Raw genomic sequence first — 12,795 nt, forward strand, 5'->3', positions numbered from 1 at the left:
TCTCCAATACACATCTGGGGTAGGTGACAGCTAGACCTCGTGCATCCCCTCTATACAGCCACAAACACAGAAAGGGTTGGTGTGACAGAGAACTCATCTGCATTATGATAGCTGTTACTGGGCAGGACGAGGGAGAGGGATCTGACACTTACACTTCAATAGGCAGTGTCCTCTGTCCCACACAAAGAGCTGATTACCCCCTACTGATAGTCGGGAGCCAGGGCTCGGATGAAAGGGGTACCTGTGCACTTCAAGGAGCTGCTTTATAGACACCCCCACTGCAAAGGCATATCTGAGTATAAGTACTGGGTCTCTGACAAGACATTACACTACTGGACCTGTGAAGAACTCTGCCAGGAGTAAGGACTGCTGTGCTACAAGGATTGCCGCTCTGCTTGACTGACTGTCCTGAAGGAACTGCTTCACTTCTTTGCTGAGCTGCCCTTGCTGCCTGCTGATCTCTGCCCTGCTGAGGACAAGGACTGGACCCTCTCACTTGAACCCAGAGTGACTCTAGGGGCTTGCTGACTTGCCTCCTGTTTCTGAAGTCTCAGGGTCATCAAAGACTTCCTACAACTCTGCTTCTGCTGCTGGACTCTGCCATCTGTGAGGCTTACCCTAGCCTGAGGTGCCAATCCAGTCCTGGGCCTCAGACGTGTTTTTTTAGCTGTTTATTGTAAGAATTGACACATCCAGGCCATTGCGCCGCTTGGACTATCTGAGCAAGGAAAGGGTTCCTGAAGCTAATATGGTAGCTCACCCAGGGAAATGAAAGCTGCAGCTGAAACAGAAATAATAGCTACCCTAAAATTACACTTTGTATATAAATATACTACAAAGAATCACAATTCAACAATATTTACCTTATAATGTATGTCAACAATTGTTTAGTGGCTATATGTCCAACCCTAAGCTATATCAATTTCATAACCTTCATTTCAATAAATTTAATTACATAAAAAAGTACAATAATTGTATCTATATTTTATTAGATCTTCTCAAATACACTATAAAACAAACAATATATAACATCACTCATACCACATACACACAACAATATATACAAAAGAAATTATTTTTAACAAAATACATATGAAAAGATAATATAACAATAATATAGTATATTATAAATTTATATGCATGTATACAAAAAGTTATAAAATCCAATGTAACAATACTCCTATACAGTACTTCATAACCATAATAGGAACCAAGGGCCTACGTGCGTTTCGGAGATCCCCTCATATGGAGGCCACCTTCATCAGGGCCATTCCCAGACTTGTGGTCACAAAATAGATACCATCGGACACCATCGGACGGACATTTATGTTCAAAGAAATGGCGATTGTTTTTTATATAAGCAACAGTGCAGGATGATATCTGTGGAAATCTCTAGATAGAAGTTGGAATAAGGGATAAACGATCTTTTCAGATGCAGAAGCAAAGGACCGCTTGTAGTTCACCAAATTAGGGTTAAATATATTGGATTACCTTTCTTATTAGATGACTCATATATGCAAAAACCTCTGCTATTATAATTTGGATCCGTCACTTCAGTATATATAATGGCTGTTTAAATCGTAGCCATCGATGCTACATGACCACCCGTATTTCTGATCGGCGCGTCTACCATTGCGCTGCTTTGAACCTATGTAGTGCCCTCCCTCTGGTGCCGATGTAGTGCCGATTCAACAATGACATGAGACTCAACTGCAGGGTTCAATTACAACATCTACCCAACTGCGTGGATCGAAACAGAGATGCTTGCTCCATCCTAGGCACTCTTTCAGTGGGCTCTGCATGAGTCCTGTTGCCGGCATGCCCTCCAACGCGACCTGAACTTTGGATTTACCCTGGTCTAGCATGGCCTCAAGTAACCTTCCAGCGCAATTGTCTTATTCTTTAAAAATTCATATCTTGACTTGTCCTGATTGGATGTTTGATAGTTTCTGACTTGTTTTACTGAGATAAATATTCTCTATTTTTCTAAACCTGCGTGGAGTCTTTTATGGTGTTGTTATTGTGTTACTCTGTGTGTGGGTTTCACAAATACTTCACACGTTGCCTCTTTACATAAACCTGACTGCTCTGTGCCAAGCTACCAGAAGATGATTACAGGTTGTCTCTAAATGTGTATCTAGCTCACCCGGACTAAAGTGGTGGTTTCTGCTTGTACAGGGTGCATACATTACAATCAGAAGCCCCACTTCTAACAATCACTTTGTTGTTTAGGCTTAGTGCCTAGGCATCCCGCAGAGAGGCGGCTGGCAGCACATTTAAAGAGAGCATCCAGAGTTATGGATGAGGGGGTTGAAACTCTTAAGAAAAACACAGTGCCAAGGCATTTTTTCTCCAGCTTTAGAAGAGGTCAAAAAGGTAAGGAATAAGGCAGTACACCAAAGCCTCTGCAGAACATACGGTAAGTGGTGCCAAGGTGGGGGTGGGGGTGGCTGTGTCAATGGGGATGCTGTTAAAGGTAAAGCACACTTATGGCGCTGTTAATTTTCATATTTTGCCTGTTAAATGCCACTAAGGGCTGAAAATCTGGACAAAATGTGTGATTTTCCACATGCTTTTATATGGTGATCTGACTTGGGTTTTTTGGGAGGCCTCAAGATGAATTCATCCTTCCATAATGGATCCCTCTCTTTTGCAGATGGATGTTACATTTACCCATTCCATTTCCATTTATTAAAGTACATGGTACTGCAGCTACATAACAGTGTGGTGATTAAGGTATGGACCAGTGTTTTTTCAGTGGTTTCTTTGTTCCTGAAATAAAGGAACCACTATTCCTTGTGTGGATTTTTTCCTTTGGGGACACATGATTGAGCAGCACACGCTTCCCTCACAGATCACTGCAGAAGTCCACTCAGAGGGCATACAATTCATGTGTATCTGTTTTAGGACAATACGTGAAATTCATATTCGCTTCTTTAAAATAATAATTTACAATGTAATGTAAAAATGTAAAGAAACTCTAACTTACTTCACACGCAGACTTTGGTTGATCAGGCTCTGTGTAACCCGCGCAGATCATGGATGGTCTCAGCTGGTCCCACCAATGTTTTGGTTTACTGCAAGTGTCATAAGGGATTATTGGCAGAGGGACCTGCATCAGCACTTTAGAGTAAACTGGGAACAGTGAGCCTGGAAAACAAACAAAGACATATGTATGCACCTATTAACAACCAATGCCAGTCCTAGGTCGTCGCCAGACTACTCGTAGACATTTAGCTTGAAAGCTCTATTGTTTTTTACAGACATGTTGCAAAAGCCACTGGATCTAAGCTGCTCCCCACCCCACTAAAGAGGTCGTTATAGGCCAGAACCAGTCGTGGGTTGCCTGTGTTTCCTGCTCGGAGGGGATCTGGCTTGGCAGTTTGGGCTGGGCTTTTGCTATTGGAGCAGAAACAAGACTGATTGCATATGGCATTATTTTTGTCTTTTTATTTGTCATTCACTCTGTTACAATGAGGGCCCTCAATGGCTCTGTATTCTATAAGCCACTCATATTACTTGGAGAATTCAGACCCATTAAGAGCCCTTATAGTAAGTGGAAATGTCAAGTCTTGCTCAAATAGGGTGTACTACCCCCCGTTCCAAGTGTTTCACTGTTGTCAGAAAAATAAATGAGGAAGAGGGGTCTAGAGTGGCTTGCCTGAGACCATACACTGTGTTTAAGCTTGTCCACTTGTTCCACGGCCCCTACTTAGCCATCAGGCTCTGTCAGGTACATTTAGGAGAACCTACGTGCGAGTTTATTTGAAGATGAATGAACAGCAGTTCAGTCTTAGTACAATCTGTTTTAAAGGGTTCTTAACCCATGCAAGATACCACTCAATTCCTAAATTCATTTTTAATACAGAAGGTGCCTGTACTGAAGGTTTGGTTGACTTTGTATTGTCTCTGTTCATGCAATAACACCTATTTGTCAGCTGGACACTCTTGCAAAACTTCTCTACTTAGTGAAGATGCTCGAGTCCATCACACCAACAATTACTTCATCATGTATTGTAATTATTTATGACCGATGCATGTTCTAATTTATGCACCCCAAGTTTGGTGTGCAGTAATGGCAGTCCACCCAGGAGAGAGTGGAAGCCTAATGGTAGCTAAATCAGTGGCATAACCCAAAATGTTGCCCCCCCCTGCAGAATATGATGAGGGCCCCCTGAGACTCGTGATTCTCACAGAAATTCATAGACCTTAGGCTGAATGGAGTACCCTGAATGATGTGCTCCTTATCCCCCGTATTGCAGAGGCTGCAGGGGCCTACGTTATGCCACTGAGCTCAATAGAGGCAAGTAAACCGACACACCAAGTAATAGTTGTAGAATTTTACTCTTTGGGGCACATATTGATATTATCTTTTCTCCTAATTGTTGCCATAGTGCTAGACTTATTCACTTGTAGACCCAAGAAGTGTTGTATAGCTATTTTAGCCATATTTTAGGCACGTTATTTTAGCAAACTAGGCCTGCTGCTGTGCACTTTAACCTAGTTATATTTTATTCAGCATCGCTTTATTTTCTAGCAATAGCTACATTCTTGCAGTGCTGTTTTATTTCTCTCTATCTCATTGTCCTTTTGCCTAGGAAAGCATTAAGTTCTTAGTAGTACATTTATTCCAATCTGTGCTTTCTCCAAGGCTACAGTCAGATAGGGTTGTCGACAAATGTGGTACGCTGTGTCTGAAATATTCACAGAAAAACACACATTCATACATGGGAAAATTTCTTAGAATGTCAACAGTTTTATTATAAAAGCACTCTTGTCCCAAACATGTTAGAGGGAGAATCCAGCCAGATGACCACGACTGTATGCTGATTGCTTCGCTTCAGGTACTTGCTTAGACGGCCGCACCCCTGATCTACATGGGGATGGTGTCTTCCTAGACTACAGGCTTCGTTGTTTAGGCATGAGGGATGATGCTCTCGCGAGGAGAAACCTGAAGGGCAGATTAGGCTTATCATGCTGTGCTCAATCATAGTGTAGGGAGAAAACATATCCACAACATTATTCTCAGTGACAGGATGGTAGGGCTATTTTTGTGTTTCACTCTCCTCATCACCTGCTTGCTTTTATTGTGTTTTATCATCCTGGTTATTGCAATACATGCCTTTTTATCTAAGATGCAGTTAATTCAATGAACTCTTATTGAACTATATTCTGCCTCTGTTGTCTTTGCCTGTGTGAGACCTAGGTAACAAGGGAGAAATGGATGAGATCTCATTGACTACGGTTCCCCTGAGGTGTCTTTCTTGTCATGCGCCCGGTTGCCACAATCATCCCTGTTCTTAGACAGAGATGAGGCGCTGCTAGTTAGCCGGAAACTCTGCATTAGGCTGACAGGCGTCATATGGTGGGTGTGGAATTGTAATTAGTACCCACAATCTATGTGATTCTGCTGCCCAAATCCAGTAGCCTCATTAGCATAATGAGAACCTATGCGACATGGCGCCGCCAACGTTTGGTCAGGCACAGATATTCGGATCTGTCTCACTAAAGGCTAAAGACACCTCAATACTATATACAGAGACGTCTGTGTTATTGAGGGTTTCCTCCTCAGCTAAATAGGTAGTACCTATCTTAAGCTGTAGGTTGATCAAACTTAAACCTTAAAGGGATTGATCCCCACCTTTGTCCTTATCGCTGAACATACATTTACCATTAATATGGAAAACCCACAACGGGTGGTAATTGCAGTAAATATGCGACTGCTCCATACTGCACATTTATTGGCAAATGGCCTAACGGCTCAGGGGGTCCAATCACATTTGTTGTTGAGGCTCATCCAGCTGACAGAACAGAAATATTTTTTCCTTGGGTCACCTTTCCAGCAGCAGATGGGACCACAAATACATTTCATTACTATACACCTGCAAATGCACCTGCACAATACAGAGTGTATGCATATTTAAAAATACCTTTATCTTACCAGAACCATGGTAAGATACTGGCTCGATGGTGCCTTTCCACATACAATATTACTTGTTAGGTTAGGTCCTTTGAGCAAAGATGGCCCGACCTGGCCCTTATTGGCCACATATACACCGCATCCTGGTGTAGCAACCTTGGTGGTAGCTGAGGTCTGCTGCATATATACAGAGCTCACGACAATATACAGACTGTTAGTACAGTGTGTAATGCAAACATTATATACTAACCCAGCACGACCTGCCCCAGCGCAACCACATGCTGTTATACCAGACATTAACCCGGCAACTGTACATTCGATCATGAGTAAAGCACCAGCCAAGCGGGAGGAAATTCTGTTTTGGTTAGCTCAAAAATAAATGCACTTGAAGCAGTTTTTCCCCATACAGGTCCTCAGGATAAACATATAATTCTTACTATGTGTTTGCTATTCGGGATGGTTCCTACAGTTGATAACTGCAATACATGGGACACGGTATTTGCCATGCTGTATACTACTGCACACGTATACCAACACTTGCCAATCTTCCGGAGGTGTTGGAACAAATTCAAGATGAATACAGGGCTGCCCCGGCCATGGACTTGGGGATGCAATTAATGGGCAATTTTGCCACTGTGTCCTCAATTATATTAAGTAATCTTAAAGGGGAAGCAGTTGCATTAGCAGAGCGCATGCGAGTCCGGGATGTTCCTATACGGGATCAAGAACATGAGTTACCAAAGATTATCGCTGAGACCTACTCTAGTAATGGTCGAGATAGTCTGGGGGCCATACTGATTAAATCCACAATTTCAAGGTAGACCTAATAAAGAATCTACCAAGCAAACGCCTGAAGGTTTTAAAAAACGGTGGGATGAAAAACAACAAACACCTAAGAAAGAAAGGGGAGAATCTACATATACGGAGACCCCACTGAATAGATATAATTTTAGAAATAGAGATAACATAAAAACGCCTGACAGATATCAATATACTGATACTGCCAATCTCGTTCCTTTCAGGACTCACCGGAAAAATGCAGTGAGAGAGATGGGTGGTCAGAGCAGCTAACAAAGTATGTGAAACCGAGAAAGGACTCACAACGCTTGTCAGAAGTTTCAGTTTAAAAAGAAGAGAAACTTCCCCAACAAAAAGTACAATAAAAAAAAAAAAAGTGGCAGTGGTTATGATACGACATGCAGCTCAGGAAGAGGGCTTTCCTGAAGAACAGGAAGTGAGCACTAGCGATGCTAGGCTGTGCGGCAGAGGTCACAATAGTTCGCCAGAATCTTCAAGAGCATCTGGAGGTGAAAGCAACTGATGACTTCTTACAAGTTGAGACTGCGGGCATGAGTGTCTCCACACCTGATAGGGTGTATAAAGTAACTATTCAGTTAGAAGGAGACATTGAACGAATAATAGACGCTATCTTTTGGGACCACGTTATTTCCATTTATGATATTTTCTGGCTGAAAAAGATTGGCCACCAGAATTTGTCCATGATCTCCCTTATGGAGAGGTGATTATTGAAAAATCCTTCTCGCCCCTTGTTCCCAGAAATCTCACTGAAATGTATGCCACTGATTGGGCATTGGCACAGGCACCTGCACTATATTGCAGTCACGTAGGGTGGGACAAAGATTCCCCCTACCACATAATACCAATAAAATCCCAACCTCAGCACCTGTGATGGAAATACTCAAGCAATTAGAGTGCAATTGAACCCTCATATTCATCAATGAATAATCCACTATTTCCAGTTGCTAAACCTGACCATTCATACAGAATAGTCTTAGAATATAGACATTTAAACAGTCACATACGCACATTTGCAATACAAAATGCACACAGCACAGCGCTTATGAACAATATAGTGCGCATAAAATAGAAGATGCCCCAAGATATATCCAATGGGTTTTTCTGCCAAAACATAGCACCTGAAAGTAGGGACTTAACAAGTTTTAGCGCCCTCTGCTTCCAGAACAATTCTGCCGACTCCCACAAGAGTAAAAGAACAGCCCAGGACAGTTCTCAGCTTGTGTAACATCTATCCTACACGACATTGACCCTGAGGCCTTGTCGTTTGTGGATGACATCAATCTCACAGACGACGACCTCATGCAACATATAAGACGGATAGCCTGCATTGTTGTAGGTTTTGCTGAAATCGGCTACAAATTCAATGTCAAAAAAACAAAAATAGCCTTCGTTAGTGTCCTATTTTTGGGATACGAACTGTCGGATGAAGGCAAGAACCTGGCACCCCATTTTTTTAAAAAATGAGCGCAACTACAACCACCAAACAATAAAAAAGCTCCAGTCAATATTGGGCTTTTTAAATTTTGGCAGAACATACATCCCAGACTACGCACAACGCATTAAACCATTATACAACTTAATACGTCCTTACTTTACCAGCAAATTCTGGACAGTCGAACATACATGCATCCTTAAAGCACTACAGAAATGCATGTTTGAAGCAAGACATCTGCATACAAGGGACAATAAAAAACACAGAGTAATTGCTGGTGCTATTGGTTTCTCCTACGTGACATTCAATGAGGGTCAGACCATCCCAAATCACATTTCTACTCTAAAGTTAAACAACGCTTTGCTCCCACTGAGAAAATCCTCGCTGCTGGTCAGATGGCAGTCCTTAAAGAGAGACCGCTGGGCCAGGGAAAACGTATCATTGTCATATCTCCCATTCCAGCCCTGGAGGCTGTTACCAAAGCGAGCATTCCTAACGATAAAGCATTACATCCACGTTGGATCCAATGGGCTACGTCTTTGACGGCCACTGATGTTGATTATGTTTTTGACTCAAAATTACAGACCCAAGAATGTTTACAGTATGAACTTGAATATCCAGTTCCAGGAAAACATTGCCCTTTGAACAATATCAACAATCTTCTATTCTGAGGGTTCAGCACACCCAGCAATAGGCACCAAACACCAGTGTGAGCGTGTGAATTTTCTAATATGTTTATTAATGATTTTCATACTAAAAATGAGTAATGAACTAGTGTGTAAAATGAGTAACTTTTTAAAATATTTGTTTTTCTGTTCTTGGCAGAGCAAAATATTCATACGCTGTAGTTATTTTCCATGATTCAAAGCTTTCATAAAAATGTATTTGAAGTCTGTGTAGATGTGCCTGCAGCTACACCTAGTGGGTTGCAGGGTTATGTCTTACAAGGTCATGTCTTAACCAAGCATTGCATAAGTTGAAATGTTCTATTGTTTGAGAATGTTACTAATATCTGGTCTTTCCTCGAGGATGGGAATAGATGGAAACTGTAAAAGTTTCTTCCTGTGAACAAGATACTTGAGAGGCGATGAAAAAATGGAGTTACAGACAAGACAGAAGAAGCAAAGATACACTGGAGGAAAATGTTTAGCTAGCGTAGATTAGTTGTGTTTTAGGTCATCAATTTAGTTGTCGATTGGCGGAAATGAAGCCAACCCATAGACTGACCAATCAGGAGCTTATTAGAATTTAGTATTACAATCTGGGTAGAATTCTCTAAAGCGGGGTGTGATTAATGCAGAATATAGCAGATGAGGTTCGAGTCTGATGGTTCGAGACTTATTGTCTGTAGCTGTCGTTAGGCCCAACTCTTCTGATGACATAACTGATGGTGTCCACAGGCTGAAGCAAGCCATTTGCTGTTTCTACTTTTATCTTTGGTAACGTATGCTACTGAAATGTGAACTGTGTCTCTTTTGCTTTTCAGGTACAAGCTGCAATTTATGATTTTATTGCTGCACATTAATAACGTTTTTCTATTAAAATTGAGTTAGGTGTTTTTTTCTAAATTTGTGTTACTAAATTCTTTTTTTAACATGAAGCCCAACATGTTGATGCTAATCTGTGGATAGTGAGGGAACTAATTCCGAAATGCTCACGATTTATCTTGAAATCATGTGATGCTGAACTAATGTATACTTTGTCATTATTACCAGTTTTTGTATTATTAATAAGTGTGATTCTTTTAGAGATAATTTGTTTGATTGTCTTAATCAAATTGAGATATATACAACACTTCAATCAACCACTATTGATCTTATATGCTTATCATTTGTGTTTAAGAGTTATTTTTGTGACTTTAGCATTTTTTTTTTTGTCCTCATTCCCCATAGGCTATATGAGAAACCTCCTTTGCTTATCCACCAAAACAAAAAGAAATTTTCTCGGCCAGGGGTTACCCTCTCCTCTCAAACAATCCTCAGACTGTACCAATTCCCTTAGGATTTCAGAGCAGGGTGTATAATCATTGGACAAGTAGCACGGAACCATTTCAATTCCTGCATTGGGTTCAACAAAATTATATACATCAACGACCTAATTTCCAGTTCAATAATGGTACCCAAAAATTCCCCCGCATCCTATCCTTTCCCCCCGTTATTTGATCCAAGTCTGCTGTACAAAAAACATCCCTAAGCCATTCTGCGTGGCCTGGAGGGGCCTTTGACATCCATTTTCTACATATTTCCCGCCTCCCCAGCAATATTGCATAGAATACAAACTTCATGTCTATAGATGTGTCCTGACCAGGCCGCCCCTGCCGATCCTGAGATTGACAGAAAATTATTAGCTGTAAGGAGGGCTCAAATTCCCGATTCAATATAATCGAGATTGTTCCACATACTCCTTCCCAAAAATATCGAACATCAGAACATTCCCAAAACATGTGAATATCTGTTGCTTGGGTTAAACCACACTTTGGACACTTCACCTCCTACCCTCCTTTCATTTTGGATAACTTCTCAGGAGAGATATAAACTCTATGCATCGTGTAGTAGTGATTTTTCCTTAGAGAAGCAGGTTTAACAATACCATAAAGCAATACTAGCGACTCTTTCCACCACCTCTTAACTGACTCTTCTGGGAAAAATTCTCCTCACAAATCTATGGGAAGTTCAAACTCGCCGTCTAACCCTTCTAAGATCCCCCAATACCAGGCTGACACTCTATGGGGACCTACTAATGGGCTCGGAATGATCTCGTTCAAAGGATTGGACATACCAACACCTTCCTTAATCCCCTTAGCCCATTCTCTTATTTGCAAAAATTTCCACCTAGACAAAGTACCCCCCGTTTTCAGCACCAATTCTTCCCAAGAAAGAAGAACCCCCTCCAGAAACAAATCTCCCCAGTGCTCTAACCTAGCTTGTTTTATTGGTAACGCTAAAATATCTTGAAAGCATTCTGGGGTGCCTGGGGAATCCCAGATAGGTGCATTGAAGTTATAATAGGTGAGTTTTGCTGATTGTCTAATCTGATACCAGCATTCTGCCAATCCCCGCATAATTTTCAACCTTATCTTTTTGAAGAATTTAGGGTCCCCAAACTTGAAAATAAAGTTAGTTGAAGCGCCTTTGATATTGGCAGCCATTATCTTAAACATTAAACCCGTAGTCGTGGAGTCTGAAGCAAGGAGGAAAACTCTAAAGTTTTTCAAAAGAAAAGCCCAAGCATAATATTGCAATTCTGGTAATGCCAAACCACCCTTTTCCTTACACCGACGCAACTTCCTTAGAGAAATTCTAATCCCTTTAGAATTCCAAATAAAGTCGTTTATAAGGCGCTGCATTTTTTCTATATACTTTTTCTGCATGGGGAGTGGAGAAGTAGAAAACAAAAAGTTCCACTTTGGAAGGATAGATATTTTCACCAAATTAACCCTGCCAATAATCAATAAAGGAAGATGGGTCCAGCCTTGTAGTAAGCCCTTGCATTCCAGCAACAATTTTACCTGGTTCCTCTCCACTAACTGATTAATGTTTTGAGGTATCAAAATTCCCAATTATCTAATTTCCTTTTTACAATAAACAGATTTATAATCCATATTCCAAGCCATGATCTCTGTTTTTTCCACATTCACTTGGTAGCCAGAAACCTTACCGAACTCTTCAGCCAGCCTAAGAATCTCAGGAAATGCAGTTGATAGGTTGTCTGTATAAACCAAGAGATCGTCGGCGTACAAAGCGAGTTTCCTCTCCCAACCCTGACAACAGAAGGGGGAGATCACCATATTCCGCCGAATCATCCTCGCAAAAGGCTCCATATATAGGTTAAATAATACTGGAGATAACGGGCAGCCCTGTCTAGTGCCCCTAGCAATAACAATCGGACCAGTAAGATTCCCATTCACAAGTATTCTAGCTGTTGGAGCCCTGTAAATCTGATTTACTACACCGCAAAAATTACTTCCCAGTTTAGCTTTATTTAACAAAAACTTTAAATAGCCCCAATTTACTTGATCAAAGGCTTTTTCTGAATAAATAGTGATAATCCCCAAGGGGGAATCAAAAGATACTGCCATGTCTATAGCCCCAATCAATTCATATGTCAGCTCGTGGAGGTATCTACCCTTCGAAAAGCCCTTCTGGTCCGGGTGTATTAAACTATTTGCTACTCTATTTAATCTATCCGCCACAATTTTGGTAAACAACTTATAATCGCTATTCAATAATGAGATAAGTCTATAGGATGTACGATTAGTCTGGTTTTTACCGGGTTTCAAAATCAAAGTAATAACTTCGTCATTCCACGAGGAGGGCATATCTATCTCATTAGAGAAAACTTTGCCAAACAACTCAATCAAAATTGGGATTATTGAATCACCTAAGACTTTATACACCTCCACTGGAATACCATTGGGGCCCGGGGCTTTCCCTTCTTTACCCCCAGCTAAGGCCGCCCACACTTCCTCAGCCGTAATAGGGCCATTCAGAAATTCCTGGGTTTGTTGCGAAATTTCTGGTAACATATCTTGAGCTAGCCAGCCCACCACCAACTTTTCTCGCCCCTCCACATGTTCCGTATACAGAGATGAATAAAAGTCCTGAAACCCACGTTCAATATCCTC

At 41.3% G+C, this 12,795-nt stretch overlaps 1 protein-coding gene across 1 annotated transcript in view; it reads right to left on the reverse strand.

The window, feature by feature from the left end:
* LOC138290716 (ovochymase-2-like) overlaps positions 1-12,795 on the reverse strand; it is a 559,559-nt gene that overhangs the window by 13,488 nt on the left and 533,276 nt on the right. The window contains exon 24 of the mRNA XM_069230265.1: positions 2,990-3,150. Coding sequence (XP_069086366.1) covers positions 2,990-3,150 — 161 coding nt within the window. The remainder of the gene's footprint in view (positions 1-2,989; positions 3,151-12,795) is intronic.

This window comes from Pleurodeles waltl, chromosome 1_1 (genome assembly GCF_031143425.1).
Source record: "Pleurodeles waltl isolate 20211129_DDA chromosome 1_1, aPleWal1.hap1.20221129, whole genome shotgun sequence".
NCBI lineage: Eukaryota > Metazoa > Chordata > Amphibia > Caudata > Salamandridae > Pleurodeles > Pleurodeles waltl.